Raw genomic sequence first — 20,044 nt, 5'->3', positions numbered from 1 at the left:
GATGGACAAATGGCGAAACACATTTGCGGCGGCGTTGAGAAGGGCACTGAACTACTAGCATTTATATCACGGATTGAAACTGGATACATCGGGTTTGGCTGAGGTTGCGATTGAGACGACGATAGAGTCCAACCACTGCGACTGTATACATAGCGTGGAGGGCTGCACTGCTGGTATGCGCATGTGTTCAACATGTGGCTTGTATATGAAGCACAAAGGTGTGATCACTTTGCAACATTCCTTTTCAATATGCTTGGAGGCATCACAGTCGGGCCAAGTCCTCAAGGGAGCTGTCTCCTGATTTGATCGATATTGAGCTGGTCGAATGACAGAAGGAAAGAGGAAGGGGTACACCACAAGTCCCCAATCTCTTGATATCTTCGTGTGTGGATCCCGGCATGCCGATATGTGCAGGTGACCTATCGGGACGAGAAGGGTGTCAAGAAGCTGGAACGGGAGAAGACATGATTTTGGAGAACGATGAATGTCAATCATTCAATTTCAATTCGCAAGCACGCTCTCTTCTATCATCAATCTCTATTTCAAATGACAGCCAGCCAGAATTGGCCTGTCAAAGCTCAAAACAAAAAGCAGAAAACAAGAACGAGAACCAACTGCAACTCCAACTCTTCAAAACGAACCAATGCCAAAAGCAGAGAAAAAGCAAGAACAGAAGAAAATCGTCGCGGCCAAATACAGGAGCAAAAACTCGGGACAAATCTTCAAAGTCATACCAAACCAGCACCATCCAAAAGCTGCCAGAACCGATCATCTTTCTTCACTCACAAGTAGAACATGGTATCGTCCATATTGTCGCTCCACGGATTGCGTCTCGGGAAGCCGTACTTCATCTGTCCGCTGCCAACACTCGGTCTCCAGTAGGGCTGCTCGCGAAGATAGTCTTTGACGCGCTCGTTGTACTCCTCAAAGGTCTCTGGAGGATCGTCCTCGCCCTTGCGCTCGAATGGTGCCACATAGTCCGCGTGGTCATGACGTCTCAGCCAGTGTCGCAAATAGGCCCGGGCCCGGTCGCAAAGTCGATCAGCGTAGTACGCTGGAGCACAGTATGAGACGCCTTTGGTGGCGCGGGCGTAGGCGTAGCAGAAATCGTGGGTGGTGGAGTGCAGTTGAGCGGTCGTGAGGGCCATTCCATTCTGCAGCACGAAGTAGTGAGCAGATTTTCCGGTACCGATGATTGCGTCGTGGGATTGGAGGTAGAAATCAGAAGAATACGGGTGGGTAATGACCTGATCGACAACGAGACCTGGCTGAACATTCTCGCTCTTGCGTTGGAAATTTGGTCGCTTTCTGACGCAGTCGGCGTCTCTTGTTGGGTAGAACCGAGTGTTATGGCGCTTGCCGACGATGATGTACGTCAGGTCGAAGGGAGTATTGAGCCCAGTGTCATCGTCGAACACGATATCGTTGAAGTCTTTCGACTTTGGGTTCTTCTCCATCGGCTTGGGCGTGGGCCACGGGGCGCGCTTGCTGTCCAGTGGCTTGCTGAGGTCTGAGCCTTTTTCCTCCCATGCGATGTACTCAGCAGCCCAATTGAAGGCTTTTTGAATCTGTGGAATCTCAAATGAGCGGATTTTGTCGTACTGTGACTCGCTCACGCCGTCACGATAGAACAAGACACGTCTGGGTAGATGGTCATTCTCGTGATAGAAGTCGATCAGGCGCTCCTTGACCATATCACCAAGCTCCACAATCTCTTCTTTTTTGCTGCGTTGAAGGCGCATGGATCCAGGAAAATGCATGAAGTCTTTGTCGACGGTGCCGACGACCGCTGCAATCGAAGGCGTTCCAGGGCTTGCGTTGTTCGGAGGATGAGTGACGTCTGCGCCGAGAACGATGGTGTCGACAGAACAGTTAGGACCACGGATAGCAGCAAAGTCCTTTTCGCCGAGGGTGTGATTGATACCGTATCCTCGCAAGTTGAATTTGAGAGCAATGTTGGACGCACTCTGGGCGTTGAATTTGTCGCATCTCTGGCGGCTGGCAACGCAGAACACGGTCTGAATGCCGAGTTGGAGCTCAGCGACTCGTTTGATGTATGCGTAGATGTCTTGGTTCTTCTTGTCGATCAGCACATATACAATCGGCACACGGTTGTTGCGTGTGAGCGGCGCAAGAACGGATCGTAGCAGTTTCTCATAATCAGGCGAGTGACCGAAGCGGCGCAAATCGTTGTATGTGCTGGACACATCCACGAATCTGAATGGCGGTGGACCTTGTGTACCGAAAACTCCGTGGCGGTTTAAAGCACTCCTGGTCTCGAGCAAGATCTTTTCGATTTCGCGGGAGTTGTCGAAAAAGTTGCTGAGATTGAGGCAGTACAGGTCTTCCAGACGGGATGCAACCACGAATCTGACGTTGAGCAGATCCCAGGAGGCCGCTTCAACCGAGCGCGGTCTAGGAATATTGGTGTTTGGGTCCAGGTACGTGACGGAGGGTGGGTTCAGGTATGTTGCGTCGATCTCGAGTAGTTTCTCAGCCGTCTTCAAACCTCCAAATCCTGCCAGACCGGTGTTGGGCTGCTGATTGCGAAGGCCGAACATATTGAGGCCGTCTTGCAGGATAAGACCGCCTTGTTCCAAGGGCATCTTGCGAGCAGCATCGATCATGCCGCTCGTCTGCTCACTCTCGAGCATACCACCGAAACGCTGGTTTTCCACGATGTCGAGCATGTTGGCAGGGAACCACTCAGTCTTCGTGGCAAGTTTTCCGCTGCTCGTCGAGACCAGAATGGAATATGCATTGCGGTCAATATCTGGTCGCTGCGCCGGATAGAGGGCATCGCCACTGTTCCTGCCGTTGGTGAACCATTCGTTGAGCGTTTCACGCCCTGTCAATCTCATGTCCCTCGCGAGATCGCTTGAGACATCATGAATGAACCGAAACTGTGCATTGTGATCCCAGTCAATGCTTGGTTTGTAATTGATTTCGACTTTGAGGCCTTTGAGCAGCCCTTGCCGCTTTTTGGGAGTGTCAAGTCGACTGCTCAGGCGCAGCAGATGTTGCACCGTCTGAACTTGGAAGAAAGCAGAAGTGGCAATGTTGACGTTCAGAAGCAGCCGATTAGTTCCCGGCCGCGCTGAGAGGAAGAAGCCCCGGAATGTGCTCAGGCCACCCTCCAATTCGCTGTGAGTGCTCGAGTCGAAAGCCTTGCTACCGCTCGTGAATGTGAAAGTGTGTGGTGGCTCTCGGGCAGCTTGTGTGAGAAATGCATTGAGACCGCGAATCAGAAGCGTTGGACGACTGTCGGTGGCAGCAACTGCGCCAGCGACGTGGAAACAATCTGCAACATCGACATTGCAGTCGATGGTGTTGACGTAGTGAATCTCCAGTAGTTTGATCGGAAGCCGAACACCACACTCGTTGATGTATTCACGATCATTCAGTGAGAAAACAGGATCTTTCTTGTCGGTCTTGTTGAAAAGATCCTCGGTGCTCCAGATGTTGGTGTAGTCAGTGGCCCATTTAGTTGAACGCGCAAGCTCGGGGATTTCTGAGCGGAGAGTGTCGAGCACAAGCTTTCTGTCGGCACGCCTTTTCACCGAGAAGCCTTTTGGTCGAACCATGTAGATCGAATACACGAACATCTTCTTGGGCAAGTGCTTGAAAGTCAAATAGTTCGTTGCGACCTTTCCCTTGCGCCCTTCCTTGGCAAAGTCAGCTCGAAGACCGTGTTGCTTCCTGATGGTGCCAGGGTCGGTCTGCGTCTCCTTCGCAATCTCTTTCGCGTGCTTGTCAATTGCTTCGAGTGCTGCTCGAACATTTGTAGCCTCGCCTTCCGTGCGAATGTCGGCGAAAGTAAAAATCCGGGATTGAGGATTCGGAGGACGGCCGCCATCGCGACCACCACGATCACCGCGACCACCACGATCACCGCGACCACCACGATCACCGCGACCACCACGATCACCGCGACCACCACGATCACCGCGACCACCACGATCACCACGACCGCGATCACCTCCACTGTTAGCTGGCGGACCATTTCCTTGACCATTCCTGCCATAGTTGTTGAGACCCCCACCATATCCTCCTCCCTGCCCTACACCGTATTGACCACCGCCATTCCCAGCTCTTCCTCCTGGACCGGCAGCCTGACGAAATCCACCATCATGACCCTGCACCTCTCCAAACTTCGGCGCCTCACCAAAGCGCAAACCAGCCATACCATCAACGACAGAACCACGACCAGCACCATTCTTGACCGGCGAAGTAGCACACGGGAAAGCACCAGCACCAACCGGCGTGAAGGTCGGAGCGTTGGCGATCATGTCGGCGCGAGTCCAGGGGCTGGGTTGAGTCCATGCGTTGGTCGACATGGTTGCTGAGTTCGTTCGTTCGTGTTGGTTGAAAGTGTGTTGCTGGAGTGATTTGTTTCGGGTTGGGATTGGAAATTTATGGTTGTCGATCGTTAATGTCCGGAGAGCGTTGTGTGACGAGGAGGAGATAGTCTTGCTGAAGACGAGCGGATGGGGTTAAGTATCGATCGTGGTCGTCTTGTTGTGTTGATTTGCGTTGGCAATCCGCTTGGCTAGCTTGGACAATGGGACGATTGGATCGTTGGAAGTTTAGCAAACCAGATGGTAGGAGATTGCATGTTCCAGTCACGATATGACATTGTCTGAGTCGGTTGTTGCTTGCGCGAATATGCTTGACAGGCCGTGGGACAAAGGCCACGCCAAACGCTATGCATTGTAGAATGCTTGCTGCTCAGCTCTGGGACTTGCTGCTCAGCTCTTGGACTTGCTCGAAAATGCTCTGCATGAAATTTGAATGCAGGACGTGGTGGCTGCAGGTTTGCAGGGACAAAGGCTACCAATTGTTAGCGTCTCCATTTGTGAATGCAGCATACAAACCTCGCTGCAGTAAAATTGCCATGTTTGCTGCAGTCCTTGCTCTCCCTGTGCCCTAGACGGTGCTAGGCACTCTGCGGAGTATGCTCGGTTGGAAAATGGCGTGAGATCGCCTGAAAGGATTCTGACTGTTCATTTCTCCTCGATGTTCGCATTATCATGCAGTCGTCATGTCCTCGATGCCTGTTGTCAAGCCCATGCAGCGCCTCGTGTGATGCTTCTGTAGTCCATACCCCCGTTGGAATGCCATATTCATGCCCGTGTTGGTATCCTGCTTTCCAAGTCATATCCGTATTCCCATCTCCATCGCGTTTATTCCACCCTCGGTCTTCTCTCCTCCGCAACATACCCATCCTCTTCATCCTCCGCCTCAGTCACCGGCTGCCACCCGACCTTCTGTCTCAACACCCGGTTCTCCTCCCTCAACGCCGCCACCTTCCTCCTCCAAGGCTCCACTTCATCCTCCCGCTCTTTCATTGCTGTTCTCACACCCTCGCTCACCCTCTGCAATCCCGCCTGCCACTCTTGATGCGTCACCTGAGCTTCCACCAACTCGCTTCGAGCTTGTGAGAGCAGGGTCGTATAGTGTTGATGTAAAGCGATGATATGCGTTTGCTGCTCGAAGCAGTATTGTCGTATACGCTCGGTTGTGTCGGTTAAGGTCTCTTCGTAGAGGGTTTGTAGGCGGAGTTGATCGTTGTATACTCGTTCGAGGGAGGACAGGCGGGCTGTGGTTTGAGAGAGTGCGGTTTGGAGCTGGGTTATTGTCGGAGTGGTGTTGTCTTCTTCGAGTGGTGCTGGATCTAAAAGTTAGAGGGTGCGTGTATAGGGCATGTCAGGGCTGAGCTCACCTTGTGCGTCACCGTTGATTTGAGGCAATGATCCGTTCGAAGTAAGTCTTCCCTGTGGAGAAGTCGAGTGTAAGCTTAGACTCAGGCAGAGTGATGCACAACAGATGAGGTATAATGAAGGTGTAATATTCCCTCCTCCTAGCAGCGACAGACAAGGATCCATGTCCTCTCCCACAATTTGCACAGTCTCCAACATGCTCTTGCACCATGATATCCACAAGATGCTCTTATGCAAAGAAGTACCAACCTGTAATCTCTCCACTCTTGCAATGCCCTCCTGCACTTGTGACCACTCCTGCCGATTCTGCTCAAGCCATCCACTCAAGCTCTCCATATTCTGCATCAACGTCTGCATATCGCTGTAGTGACCGGCTGAAGGCATGATTGATCCATTCATCCCACTGTACATGGCGGCATTTTGCGCACCGATCCCGTTCGGATTGGCCATGCTCGGTGTGTTGTTTACTGAGATCCACGCTCCGGGCGGAGTCCAAGGTCGGCGCCTTCGGCGCGCTCAACGGACGGAGAGGTCGCAGGATTTGCAATGTTGCTATCGTCGGATTTGGCGTCTTCGTCGGCGATGCTAGATGGACCAGCTGCAGTGTCGTTGGAAGCGGTACTAGCAGTGTCTTCGACCCAGCTTGCACTGTCCGTGGAGGGAGTCTCGTTACTCTCGGGCGCGATGGGTTTGTGATCGTTGCTGTCGTCTTTGATTCCTAGGATGAGGTTGTAAATAGAAGAAGAAGGGCGGTAGAAGGAAGAAGTCGGGATGAAGCCTTCCAATGTTGTTGATGCAGGAGCTCGTGAAGTGAGGCGCTCCAGCTGTGGCTGAGGAATCTTGGTGGGGCTTCGGTCTCGATATGCGCTGGGCGGGATGAGATGTGCTTCGGAGTCGTGATATTCTTCCTTCACTTCCTCATCCCTTTCTGCTGATCTGTCGCCTTGCTCCTCGATGATCGCTTTCTTGATCTCGTCCCGGAAGCGCTCTTTGCTCTGCTGTTCTGTGACATGTCAGTATGACTGAAAGAGGAAGCTGTGGACCACGACTAGCGTGCCATCACATGTCAGAAGCCAGGGAAACAACATACCACGCTGCTGCTTCTCCTCGTCCATCTGAGCCACGAGCTCACCACCCTGCTGCTGACCCTTCTTTGTAAGAAGCACGCTGCTTCCACCAGGAGCAACACCAAGAATCCCCTCTGTTACAGCTTGTACTTCCGTCAACCCTTCCAACCGCCGCTGCAAACGAGCCTTCCTCTCCTCCTCCTGTGCCGGCGTCAGACGCAGCCCCCCAAGTGCCGACAAGCTCTCTCGCGAGCGAACCACAAACTCCTGCAAACGCTGCTCGATCTCCGCGACATCAGTCGTCGGCTGAGGGAATACGACGGGAGCCAGCTCGCCCAAGAATGCGTCGAGAGATGGAAACACATATCGGTGAGTGTTGGCGTAGTAAAGAATAACAGGGTGATCGGCCATGACTTCTTCCTCTTTGCGCTCCTCTTTACGGCCGCGACTCTTGCTTCTTGTCCTCTTCATTTCCACAGGGACGGCGCTGTCATCAGCCTGTTTCTCGCTAGCAACAGCAGGGCTGAGAGGGAGGACATTGCTTGGTGGTTTAGCCAGCTTTGGAAACTCAGCGCCGAAACCTGTAGATGAGAGCTTGGGTGTCGATGGCACAATGTGTGCGGCCGGAGGAACAGGCGGCACTTTCGCATCTTTGCCCGTTGAGAAAGAGACTCGTTTTCTCTTAGAAGGCGGTTGTTCTCGTGGACCTGCGAGCGGTATAGGTGGCCTAGAGCTATACGTGACGTTTCCTCTAGATGCAACGAATGCTCCGAGGGCTTCCATATCCGCTGTGGTGGGCGAGCTTGGACCAAATAAAGCCGACCGCGCCGGTCGCGGCGAACGAGGTGGTATTTGCTCTTCCTGTGCAACATCTTGGACGAGACCCCTGATCCATCCAGAAGGCAGACTTCGAGGCACAGTGTCGTTATTAACCACGGTGTCGGTCCTTGTAGTTGTTAATCCAGCTGGCAGAGGTCCTCCTGGTTTTTTCTTGATTCCTTTGGTGCGAATGCTGGCGAGTCTAGCGGTCAGGTCACTTGCAAAGTCGCCGGAGTCGTGGCGCTCATCTCGCTCGGTGGGGGTGGAAGTTGCGCTTTGCTCGGTCGCCGCGCGTTCTTTGCCTCGTGAGGACACTTCGCTCGTGCTGTCCATGTCTGCTCCGTTTGCTGAGGAGATGAAGTTGACTATGTCGGTAGGATGAGTGACAAGTCAGCAAACGATAAGGTACTGTGTAGATGATGACGCGGTAGTAGATAGCGGGAAATGTAGCCGTTCTGGAGCAGTAGAGATAGTGAAGGGAGCTTGCAGTGCGATCTCGAATGCATGTGACCCTGCTAGCGCCGTTTGTAACGCATGTGGGGCAGGATCAAGTGCGAAAGTGAATGGAGTTTTAGCTAGTGCATACATGAAAAGGCGTGTTACGTACACTGTGGCTGCTCCTCCTCGCTCAAACTGATTGCATCGCTTCTTCGATGTCTCGTCGCAGGTCGTGGAATCTGACTCGAAGACGATGCGGTTCTCGTAGGAATAGGGGCTGATTTCGACCCGACTGCAGTGTCCGTTGGCGACACATTCTCCAGCTGTTCGGTTGCTACCACTACCGGGCCAACCTCTTTCTTCTCCTTCGGCCTCTTACTCTCAAAATCTAACTCATCAACCTTCGGTCGTTCCGGTCTCTTCAACCCCGAGACCCTCGAGATCGCCTGATCAACACTCTCTCCCTTGGCCGCAATTGGAGTCATGCGGAGCGACTTCTTCATCTGCTCGAGCCCACTTCCACCTTTACTACCACTTCGATTGCGTCCTGCAAACGACGACTCGATCTTTGGATAGCTCATGCTCGCCGGCGACTTCGGACTTCGAGGCTTCTAGTCTTGAGCCGTGCCGTCGAGGTTGAAAGAAAGCTGTCGACTTGCGCTAGTCGAGCTGGATGTTGATCTTGGGCTGATAGAACTGGGATCGTTGTTTTCGTTGACGGACGTTGCGGACAGTGGAGCCGGCTCGATAGGTGGTTTTGATGGGATAATGATTGAGGGTCGGATTGGCTTTGATCCCACAGGAATGGGGATCGGTGCAGATGGGATGGAGGTCGAAGTGGCCGAAGTCTGTTTCGTAAGAGACAGCGGGACCACGTCGGGTGGAGTCTGATCGAAGGCTGAGCGACTCGTAGCTGGAACTGCAATCGGGGCAGAGGGAGCTGTTGATGGCCTTTGGCCAGCGTTCGTCGTCTCGTAGCCACTGTCTGCCTCGTCTATGAGACTCGAAGCTGAACTTTCGGCTCCAGAATCTTGACGCATGTCCTTCTCCATTGCTGTTGGATTTACCCCCGAAGGATCAGTCGGAAACAGCTGCAGCTCATCAACCTCAAGCCTCGCATTGGCAGTGGCTTTCTCTCGAGGCGACGAGGTATACAGCTCTTCTTCCATCGAACCATCGACCGAGCCAGCCATAGATGTCTTCCACGGCGACGAGGTATACAGATCCTCTTCCTCCTCGTCTTCTCCAGCATCCTTACTCAAACTAATCGAGTCCATCAACCTTTTCATTCCCGCCTCCTTCTCAGCAGCAATCATCCGCTGTACAAGCCTGATGCCTTGCGCTCCATCCGGCACCTGCGGTCGCCTATTCATTCTCATAACTCGTGGGGACCCCTGCAGCCTTCTCATTCTCTCCTCTTCATTCTCAACATCTTCATCCATTCCTGCACCATCTGCATTCTCGCCCCGCCTGGGTGAATCGAGCAATTGCGGAGCCGGGTCCGAAATCGAAGTGACACCACCAATGCGAACCTTGGGTACAAGTCGCGGAGATCTCTGCAACCTCCTCCGCCTCTCTTCCTCGCTTTCCACATCGCCCTCCATCCCTCCATTGCCATCATCGCTCCTCCTCCTCGCCCTTTCCGCAATCCTCTCCGCCTCCATTAACAACTCAAGTTCATCCTCACCATCCTCCTCGCCATCGTCACTGGGGTCAGGCAGAATTCCCAAGCCCTTCACAGAGAAGGTAGGATATGGCTCATACGTCTCGTCGTGATCTTCGTCGTCACCAACCTCCGTGATCGTGATGACAATGTCTCCAGACTCTGGCGCATCCACTCTCGGGCTTGCAGGATCTTGCCGCAACTTCGCCCATAGACTTCGTAGGCCCATCGACCAGATATGCTGAGCGTATTTCTCTCTTGTTGCTTCGTCCACGCTGCGCAACGCGGTTCGGACTTGTTCCGAGATGGGAGTTTGGCGGTCGTTGCTAAACATTGAGAGCAGTCCGAGAGAATTGTAGGACTCTTCGAGAGCATTGTCGAAGTCCTGATTATATGGGTCTGTATGCGAAGTCTCAAAGCAAGTAGGGATTGGGAATCGCGCCAGGGTGGGTGGAGAAGATGTCTTGCTGGGAGTCGCGATGCTGGGAGGTCTCGCACTCGCAGCATCGGACTCGGAACCGACAGCATGTTGTCGTTCGTTTCGTATTGCTGAAAGTGGCTTATATCCAACCAAAAAGCGCAAAGGATCGGGTTCTTCCGCCACTCTCGCAGCCAAACACATCAATGTTGCCGCCAGTCCTCCATCCAACTCTTCCTCGGGCACATTCCGCTTTTGTTCCGGCGGCGAACATCTTGAACCCTCTGCGGGTGGCGAATACGAATGATCGATGTCTCCCCTGCCTGCGCACTACACAGACGGACTGGGTAGATCATCAAGGTCGGCTTGCGGTGCCGATGTCTTAGAGGGAGAGGGCGTGGGGGTTGAGGGAGAGCTGCGAGATACCTTCTTTCGGCGTCTTCGCGTAGACGGGGTTTCGGGTGAGACATCCTGTGTCACTCCCATCATTGAGTTTGCCAGGATGTTTGGAACAGTCGAAATCGTAGGTAGCGTAGCTTTCATCGGCTTTGGCGCCGGGCCAGCCTTTTCCTTCTCAAGAAGATCGATAGCAGAGTCGAGCTTCTGTATAGGCCCTCCATCATAGGTCGACTCTCGATGATCCTGGGTATAGCCTCGCAGCATGGCATCGATGACCTCTTCGTCTGTAATACCATTGTGCTCCAAGTCGTCCGTAGAAGCTGTTGTCCTGGTATTCTCTGGTTCGTCTTCCGTCTCAAGCATACTCTCAGCGCCAGACTCGCTCTCACTCCCTGAAGAATCCGAGTCCTCAAGACCAGGCATGATCTCGTTCCCTATTTCATCCAGGAATTGCGCCAAGAATCCTCGGATACCCAAGCTCCGGCGCACGATCGTCCCATTGTTCGTCGCATCTTCGACAATCGGCGGAGCCCTAATCGGCGTCGCTCCCGTCTCAGGCATGGAGTCCAGAAGCTCCGCCAGTGTCGTCCTGGGATGCAGTGTCTCTGGCACACTAGTGTGGAAGGTGATTTCGTTTACCGCGTATGTGCCGTATTCCAACCCAGATGCTTCGTGGACAACGTCGCCAGGAGCTCGTGATACGCCAGTATTCTCGACATGCTCCGTTTCTTGCGCTCTGCCGGAATCAATCTCTTCGTCCTCCCCGTCGCGGTATTCTCTCCTCGTTCCCGACCGTCTCCGAGGGATTCGAACATTCCTATAACTCTTTCTAAACTTCGTGTTCGCCTCCACCTCCCGCTCCCACTCCTCCTCAATCTCTCTCTCAAGCCTCCACTGCTCTGATCGTCTGCGGCTCCTCACTCTCCTCCTTTCCTTACCTTCTGCAACCTTGACCCGTGCTTCGTCAGAGATGACTTGTGTGCCAACTTCACCCCGTACACTCCCTTCATTAGGGAGCGTCGCAGACTCCGGGTCGAGTTCACGAATCTCATGCTCGGGGTGATATTGCACGGACTTTCTTCGTGGTGGCTGTTCAAGGAGTCTGCGTGTAGAGCTGGAGGACGAGGAAGCGATCGGCCTAAGGGTTGGGCTATTAGTATTTACATGTCTGTAGGCAAGGGGAACAGTGCTTGGGCGAGGAGGAAACCTACCGCCAACTTTCCGGTAACCTCATCCTTGGAGGAGCATTTTCTTTTTTTACTCGCCGTTCTGAGGAGTTCAGGGCTCCACTGTTCATCGGCCCCAGTTCAATGAGAGGATCAGCATCTTTTTCACGAGCGCTGCTTTCTTCACGCTTCCTGGCACCCAGAGTCCATCCGCCAATCGTAAGACCCGAGATCCAAGATCCGAGTCCGGCCAACGTTCCACTTTGTCTCGACCTCTCTTTTTCCTCCTCGTTCCGTCGCTCTTCGTCCTCGGCCCAGATATCCATCAACTTCCTCCTCTTGTCCGCTAAGCTCCAGGTCCCATAGGTTTCATCAAGAAGAGCAAAGAATTCTTCCTTGTCCTCTGGATTGGGAAAGACGAAGTTGTCAATGTTGGAGGGCGTGGATCTGGACTTAGGAGATACCAGATGGCGATTCCACATTGCCAAACGGAGTTTCGACAGGATGGCTGATTCTGGTGAAGAAGATCGCGGGGATGGAGAGTCGGTCACAGCGTTGGACGAGAAAGTTTGGTTGTCGTTGTCTTCCTGGATGGCTGTGGTGGTCGATTCGGAGTCGGCATTCAGTTCTGATTCTTGTTCCTCGAGTGGGTGGGACATATTTTCCACGCTACCGAGCGATGCTCTTTCTTTTCCTTTGGACTTTGCGCTGGCATTTCCCGAGGCCTTTGTATCGAGCTCGCGGGGGTTTGCAGGCAGAGCGGCACCTTTTCTGGATCCGCCTTGCTTGTCCGCATCTACTTCGTTCTCGCTATCGTCGCGGTCGATCTTGGCTGTGTCCACTCCGTCGTTCGGGTCTGGTAGCGAATCGTGTCTGCGAGAGCTCGACTGGCCCGTATCGTGGTTCATCGTTGGCGTTGAGATACTGCTAGGTCCAAATTGTAACTTTCAAAGCGATGATGGTATCTCCTGTCGTGTACTGGATTCCTGGAAAGCTGGCCGTTCAACTGCTCATCATCGGTGGGCCTCAAATTGTGTCGAGGGGAAGCTTTGCCGTCCGATGTATGATTCCCGTAAAGTTGCTATTGCTCGAAATTCGATGTAAGCAGTAAATCGTGCTGAGGGTGAAAGCTGCGGCGGTAAGCTGCTCGGCGAATAAGGAAATATGGCGAGATGCTCAATGTTGCATCGCAACCTTGAAACATTCCTGCAGGTGAGTGCGACTTGGGCGACCCGACAACGGCACTTGCTGCAATTTGCCGTATGGCGCTTTCTGCTCGTTAATCATCGCTCCATCTGGAAGGCAGCAGCTAGCTCGGCGAAGGAAGGCACGGATTGATTGAGCAGATTTCGCAGTGATGCCCACACATTGACATCAGGTATGCGTGGTGGACTGTGTAGTGAGCGCTCAGCTTCACAATGCGACCTCAACCTTACCTCGGAAGAGACCATGGTTGCTGAACAATGAAAGTGAGTACAGTCAGCCATATGATCAACTCTGCGGCCTTGCCTTAACTTCCTTGGACTGCTCGAAGGCTCTGCACATCCATTAAAGTCCGGTGTCCAAAGTTTTTGCTGAAGATTTGAGCGACGAACGAGCTATGCACTCAAATAGAACGAGAGACGAGAGAACTGCGAAATTGAGCAATCAGCTTTGCGAATGGCATTTCGACCTCACCTCTGATTCGCTTTTGCTTGTTCTTGTGCCCATAGCTTCAATTTCTTCCCTTCCTACCGCAGACTGTGCGGAGGTCTCGCTCATCCAGCTTCTATGGCACCGCCGATGCTTTGCCACACTTTCAACCATCACACGATGCATGTAGCGTGCCCTTCTGGACGTCTTCTCCCGTGATCGCTGCACTTCTCACCCTCGCTCACCGATCGCTAAGCACAAACCTCCTCTCCACCTCCCTCGCCTCCTCATCTTCCTGAAAATTCAATTTCACCGAAAACTCGCCCTTACTCTCACACTCCCTCGCCCTCCACCCCTCGTTAACCTCCGCCTTATAAAACGTCGTCGTATCCGGGTACTGCGCAATCACACTCCTCCCTTTCGGCAAATCCCCTAGTCCCACATTCGTATGCGGGATGACAATAAGCTGAGCGACACTAGCGCGTTGGGGAGGCGGTGCTTCGCCGGATGTATCGGCGTCTTGGACTTCATACCGCCGTTGCTTGCCCTCGCCGATGACGTTGGTGACTCGGCAGAGGATACCCTCGCCTTCGAGCGTGGGATCTTTGGCGTCGAGGTGTCGGCAGAAGACTATTTCGCCGAGTTTGAGGACGAGGCGGTGGGCGCCGCGGGCGTTGTTGGCGGCTGCGGCGGAGCTGGAGATGGAGAGATTTTTGGAGGAGGCGGGTGTGTCGGTGGAGGAGGCGACAGACTCGGCGCCGTCTTCGATTTTGACCGATGCTTCTCGGGTGGTGGTTGCTATGCTGCCGGAACGGGAGGGTTTCTCTTTTGATGCTGAGAGTCGGCCGGGACCGCCGATGATGATGCGTGGAGATGGAGCGGCGGAAGGAGAGGTGCGTTCGGGTTCGGTGGATGCTGCGATGGCCGCAGGGGTGGAGACAGCGGAGGACTTGAGATTTGATGCGGCGCCCTTTTTGTTAGGGCCGCCGCGGGAGAGTTTACCATTTCGACTGGTGGTGGAATGCGATGCGCTCAGGTGTTGCGCGGCGGACTCCTCTGAGGCTTCTCGTAGACCAGCGAGGATATTGATGCTATCAAGGAGATTCATCTCATTGGATTTGCCTTCGATGATGTGGTTGACTTCTTCCGAGAGCTTGACATTTTCTCGGTAGAGCTTTTCGAGTCGTTCGTCGAGACTGGCGTCGCTGAGCTTGTTGTTGTTGAGGTGTTCGGCTTGTTGGAGTTCGACTTGAACGATTTCCTCGCCGATTTCGTTGGATCGGGACTGGCAGACGTGTTAGGGGATGAAATGAAATGTGTCTGGCCTGGTTGGACATGAACAGATGCGCCCAAAACCCCGCTCCGTGCACTATACATACCACCAATGCATCGACACCTTTTGCTTTGTCGTCAATCTCCTTCCATAGTCTCCTCTCCTCATCCGCATCCTGGTTGGGATTTTGTCGGCCTCTACTGCGGCCCGACATTGTTGTGGGAGTTTGCAGGGAACTGGTCTTCGCTATCGTTTCATGTCAACGACCAGTGCAACAGAATGTAAGATTCCGTCCAGCGCGTGATGTCAAAAGTTGTATATTGTTTGTCGATGGACTTCAAGAGAAGTGATGTCTTTATAGTGGATACGAAGACGGGCTGGCCCGCGAAGACGCGTCCAATCCGGGGAGGCGCGGGGCAGCGGTGTGATGCTCCGGCTGGGGGCAGGAGACGGCGGAAGAGATCGGCGAGGAACATTTGTCCAGATCTTTAACCAACATCACTCCTTTTCCATAGAAGTGCCTTGTTGAATCCAAAGAACTCCAGACACAGCTCGTCCAATCGACAAGGATTTCCAATATGCAGGTGCCACTTCTCAGACTTCAATGCGGTGAGTGGGAAGATTCCGAGGGGCAGTTCAAGAGCATATACTGACATGATACAGGCTGCAACAGCTACGAATGGGGTATGCTGATCATCTATGAAAATACAACAACATGCCCCATTGACACAATTTCCCTAAGGCAAGGTGGGCAAAGACTCTGCCGCAGCTCGCTTCGCTGCCGCCACTCCCTCCGATGACTTTAGCATCCAAGACGACAAGCCATATGCTGAGGTATGTCAAGCACAACTTCTCGCTTTACCGTACCAATAGTGACTGTCCCCCTCCCAGCTCTGGATGGGTACTCACCCCTCCAACCCTTCCAAAGATCTCGCCACTGGCCGCACTCTCCTCGACCTCGTCCAAGACAACCAAGCCCTCCTCTCCCCGGCCATTGCCTCCCGCTACGCACAGAAGCTCCCCTTCCTCTTCAAAGTTCTCTCCATCAACAAAGCGCTCTCCATCCAAGCTCATCCAAACAAGTCCCTCGCCGAGAAACTCCACGCCTCGGACCCCAAGCACTACCCCGACGACAACCACAAGCCGGAGATGACCATTGCCGTGACCGACTTTGACGGACTTTGCGGTTTCCGTCCGTTGAATGAAATCGCGCACTTCCTTCAGACCATTCCTTCGCTGAGGGAACTCGTCGGCGAGGAAGCCTCCAGCTCATTCGAAAAGACGATCAAAGGCCAGGAAACGACCGCAGATGACTCCAAGACCAAAGAGAACAAGAAAGCCCTGCAAACCGCTTTCACCAACTTGATGAACGCCAAGCCAGACGCCATCTCCTCCGCTGCTCCAAAACTTATTCAGCAAGCCAAAGATGAAGGCGCGAAATTCGCCGGTTCAGGCGGTCCCTCCAACGATGGCCAGGAACTGGCTGATTTGATGGTTCGTCTGGACGGACAATTTCCCAACGACATCGGTCTATTCGTGTCTTTCTTCCTGAACTACGTGAAACTGCAAGTCGGCGAAGCGATGTTCTTAAAGGCGGATGATATCCACGCCTACCTCTCCGGCGGTGAGTCACCAAAAACATGCCTCTTCTCTCGAAGCCTTCATCAAGCTGACCTTCCTTTCCTCAACAGACATCATCGAATGCATGGCCTCCTCCGACAACGTCATCCGCGCCGGCTTCACCCCCAAATTCAAAGACATCCCAACCCTCACCTCCTCCCTAACCTACTCCTACGCGCCCATTTCCGAGCAAAAGATGTCGCCCTCTCCCTACCCGTACGTCACACTCAACTCCGCCGCCTACACGGCCAATTCCTCCGCCTTACTCTACGACCCTCCCATCGAGGAGTTCAGCGTTGTACGGCTGGAACTCAAGGGCGAGGGAGCGAGAGCGACGTTTGAAGGCATTGAAGGGCCGAGTGTGGTTATCTGTACGGCGGGGAGTGGCACGATCAAGGTGGGACCGAAGGAGGAGGAGATTAAGGAGGGGTATGTTTTCTTTGTGGGTGCTACGGCGGAGGTGGTGGTTGAAGGGAAGGGGAAGGAGGGGTTGGTGTTGTTCAAGGCGTTTTGTGAGTTGGAGGAGGGTGATGATAAGGGGAGTAAGATTTGAGGACAGGTGAGTGGAGATCAGGTGTGATGGGCCGCGTGGAGTAGCAAAAACACAGGATGCTTGTGTATTCGCGGCTTGGAATACAAGTAGATTTCGAGGGAGCATAAAAGTTGTGCTTTTGACAAATGAATGAGGTATTCCATGGTGACACGATTCTGTGCCTGGCGCTTGAGGCGAAGCTTCTGAGTTGTTGCAGCAATCTCCTTGCTAGATCGCTATATGGATGACTGGTAGCACTATAGCTGCAACAAGTCGGTCATTTACCAAAAGCCTTCTCCGAGGAAACGCATGAATCGAAGTCGCCAAAGCCTCGCCGTCTCAACTCCAAGGTACACCCACAAAGCAAGATCAAGCATGCGACCACTTTTGCAGGCGTGGCTCTGCTGTCATGCCAAATCGAGCACTTCGACCACCCTTTTGCCCACCCTTCAAGGTACTCACGCGACGGTCTTCGCACCACTTCTCCGTCTCACCGCCGATAAGCTCTGGCACCTGACACCTGACACCGGCGTACGAAATGCCCCAAGGAATATGAGAAAGATGGTGTACTGCAGTATATGGTCACGCTGGAAGAAGTGGAGAGTCCCCTCTCGTTGCGTCGCTTTCACATGTGCCAGATTTGAAGCTCGCAATTGGCTGGATTTCATCGCGGTTTTGTCGGAGGAAGTGTGGAGGAGTGGAGACTTGGAGAGATGGCTGCGACGGACATCAAGGTGGAGGGTGGACACGGGAGACTTGGTTCTTCATGATGTTCTCGAGGTCAAGTGAATGTTAACTTGTACCAATCTCCTTCGACATCGTGTTGTGTATACTTACCTTATTTGCTTGGACGAAGAAGACGGGACACTTGGAACATCTCACCGACCGGAATTGACTCCGCTTGGATCTCGACGACGCTCACCCCACGCTTTTGCGCCTTGTACCTGCGCGACGTAGATTGCAGGGAATAGTTGTGGACATTTTTTGGTTGGACGAGAAGAGAACACGATATTCGTTTGGAGCGGACGACGAAGAAGAGCTGAGGGTGCGAGTGGTATTGCTATCAGAGCAGGAGGGAGGACACAGAAGCCGGGAATGCTGGAGTGACGAGAAGAGGAGATCAAGAACAGCAACTCCACTCAGGAGGAGACTGGCAGAGATACACGAAGATGCGAGGTCTCACGGGAGCTGTCACTGCGGTGCTGGTCGCGCAGACTTGGGCTGCTCCACCCGTCCAGTATCCGCTGGTGCAACATCTATCAGAAGGCAGCACGACTGGACAACAGTACGAGGTGGAGAAGAAACGACCGCTGCATGGGAGGTTTCTACAAATAACAGGTTGCGACAACATTATGGACAAGACTCTGCTAGACCATCACTGACAAGACAACGACAGACTTCCATCCCGACCGCTTCTATCAGATCTACTCCTCCACCGACTCCGACTCCGCCTGCCACCGTGGCCACGGCCCAGCAGGAATTTACGGCGCCGAGACCTCCGAATGCGACAGTCCCATCGCGCTGGTCAACAAAACGATGGAATGGGTCGCAAAGGAGTTCAAAGACAAGATCGACTTCGTGATCTGGACCGGCGACTCCGCCCGGCACGACAATGACGATGCCCTCCCTCGAACTGCCTCTCAAGTCCTCGGTCTGAACACATTCATGGTCCAGAAGATGGCAGAAGTCTTCGGCAAACACAACAACGACGGTGATGAGGACCGGAATCCTAACAACGACTTTATAATCCCTATCGTCCCAAACCTAGGAAACAACGATATTCTCCCCCACAATATCCTCTCCAAAGGTCCTAACCGTTGGACACGCGAGTACTCCAGTCTTTGGCGTCAATTCATCCCGGAATCTCAGGCCCACTCCTTTCAGCAAGGAGGATGGTTCTACGTCGAAGTCATCCCGCATCGCCTGGCGGTCTTCAGCCTCAATACGCTTTACTTCTTCGAGTCTAATGCCGCCGCAGACGGCTGTTCCGTGCGTTCCGAGCCGGGATATCAACAGATGGAGTGGTTGCGGATCCAACTGCAGTTCATGCGAGATCGCGGGATGAAAGCGATTCTCATCGGACATGTGCCACCGGTCAGACAGGAAGCCAAGACGAGCTGGGACGAGACGTGTTGGCAGAAGTATACTCTGTGGACACGGCAGTTCAGAGATGTCATTGTGAGCAGTCACTATGGGCATTTCAATTATGATCATTTCATGTTACAGGACTTTAAGGAACTGAAGAAGGATACGAAGAAGGGGAGAATGAAGGCTGCGGAGGCGAGAGCCCAGGACGACAGCGACGAGGTCTCACCCCTGGTGAAGACGGATTACTTCATCCAGCTCCGCGATCAGTGGTCCTCCCTCCCATCCCCTCCCACGAAGTCCAAGTCCTCCGATTTCCTCGACACCCTCTTCGGCAAGAAAAAGAAAGCAAAAAAGGAATTCCGCCGCGCCGAGAAGAAATACATCAAAAAAATCGGCGGCCCCTACGCCGAACGCTTTTCCGCTTCTTTTGTCTCCGCCAGTGTCGTGCCGAACCTTTTCCCCACGATGCGGGTTTTCGAGTACAACACCACCGGTCTGGACACGTTGAACACCATGGCCGCCATCCCTGCACCTGCACCCTTTGAGTACGACACCAGCGACGTGGAAATCGAGAGGAAGAAGAAACACAAGAAGAAGAAATACAAGTTCGTCGTTCCCGATGGACCGGACGAGGATGCGGGCCCGGGACCGGCGTATCTGATGCAGCCGCTCAGTTTGATCCGGTATACGCAATACTTTGCGAATTTGACGTTTATCAATAACGACTTCTCGAATCACACCGATGAGGACGCTGTGGAGGCAGAGAAGTGGCACGAAGGCAAACACAAAGGCAAGAAACCCAGGCATGAACCGGATCCGAGGGCGTTTGGATATGAGGAATTTTACGACACGAGGGATGACGATGTGTATCGGTTGGAGGATTTGACGATGGGCAATCTGCTCGATCTGGCGAGGAGGATTGGGGATTTTGTTCCCGAGGAAGATATCGACGCTTCGGCGGAACCGAAGTTGGATGTTCGCGATGATGATGAGGCTGAAGGCGAGGACGAGGGTGATGATGAGCTTGACAACGACAGCGAAGAGTCAAGTAGCGGTGGCAAGAAACACAAGAAACACAAGAAGAAGAAGGGGAAGCACGGCAAGAAACACAAGAAGAAGAAGCATGATCATGAAAAGGAGAATGAGGCGTGGTTTACGTTTATTCACCGGGCGTATGTGGCTACGATGGAGAGGGAGGAGATTGAGGAG

General features: G+C 53.4%; 4 protein-coding genes across 4 annotated transcripts; 2 read left to right on the top strand and 2 right to left on the bottom strand.

Annotated features, from left to right (window-relative positions):
- Nucleotides 1–782: 782 nt before the first annotated feature.
- Nucleotides 783–4,337, bottom strand: MYCGRDRAFT_90030 (uncharacterized protein; the record flags this gene model as incomplete). Its single annotated transcript, XM_003856627.1, has 1 exon — nucleotides 783–4,337. One exon carries the CDS (start codon nucleotides 4,335–4,337, stop codon nucleotides 783–785), a length of 3,555 nt encoding a protein of 1,184 aa, XP_003856675.1.
- Nucleotides 4,338–5,183: 846 nt separating this feature from the next.
- On the bottom strand, nucleotides 5,184–14,880 carry MYCGRDRAFT_107646 (uncharacterized protein; the record flags this gene model as incomplete). The annotated part of the gene is made up of 12 exons (XM_003856626.1): nucleotides 5,184–5,668; nucleotides 5,723–5,774; nucleotides 5,970–6,123; nucleotides 6,246–6,723; nucleotides 6,811–7,953; nucleotides 8,214–8,644; nucleotides 8,768–10,455; nucleotides 10,552–11,613; nucleotides 11,786–12,546; nucleotides 13,127–13,146; nucleotides 13,568–14,607; nucleotides 14,702–14,880. The coding sequence occupies 12 exons, from the start codon at nucleotides 14,807–14,809 to the stop codon at nucleotides 5,184–5,186; spliced, it is 7,422 nt and encodes a 2,473-aa protein (XP_003856674.1).
- A 272-nt stretch (nucleotides 14,881–15,152) lies between these two features.
- On the top strand, nucleotides 15,153–16,768 carry MYCGRDRAFT_67239 (uncharacterized protein; the record flags this gene model as incomplete). The annotated part of the gene is made up of 5 exons (XM_003856961.1): nucleotides 15,153–15,204; nucleotides 15,259–15,279; nucleotides 15,338–15,429; nucleotides 15,487–16,219; nucleotides 16,287–16,768. The coding sequence occupies 5 exons, from the start codon at nucleotides 15,174–15,176 to the stop codon at nucleotides 16,766–16,768; spliced, it is 1,359 nt and encodes a 452-aa protein (XP_003857009.1).
- A 772-nt stretch (nucleotides 16,769–17,540) lies between these two features.
- On the top strand, nucleotides 17,541–20,044 carry MYCGRDRAFT_54172 (Endopolyphosphatase, Ppn1p-related protein; the record flags this gene model as incomplete). Its single annotated transcript, XM_003856962.1, has 2 exons — nucleotides 17,541–18,085; nucleotides 18,144–20,044. Coding segments are annotated over 2 exons (2,070 nt in total), but the record flags the coding sequence as incomplete, so codon positions are not given.

The sequence above is a fragment of the Zymoseptoria tritici genome, chromosome 1, assembly GCF_000219625.1.
Source record: "Zymoseptoria tritici IPO323 chromosome 1, whole genome shotgun sequence".
Classification (NCBI taxonomy): Eukaryota; Fungi; Ascomycota; class Dothideomycetes; order Mycosphaerellales; family Mycosphaerellaceae; genus Zymoseptoria; species Zymoseptoria tritici.
This window is presented reverse-complemented; position numbering and strand designations above follow the sequence as displayed.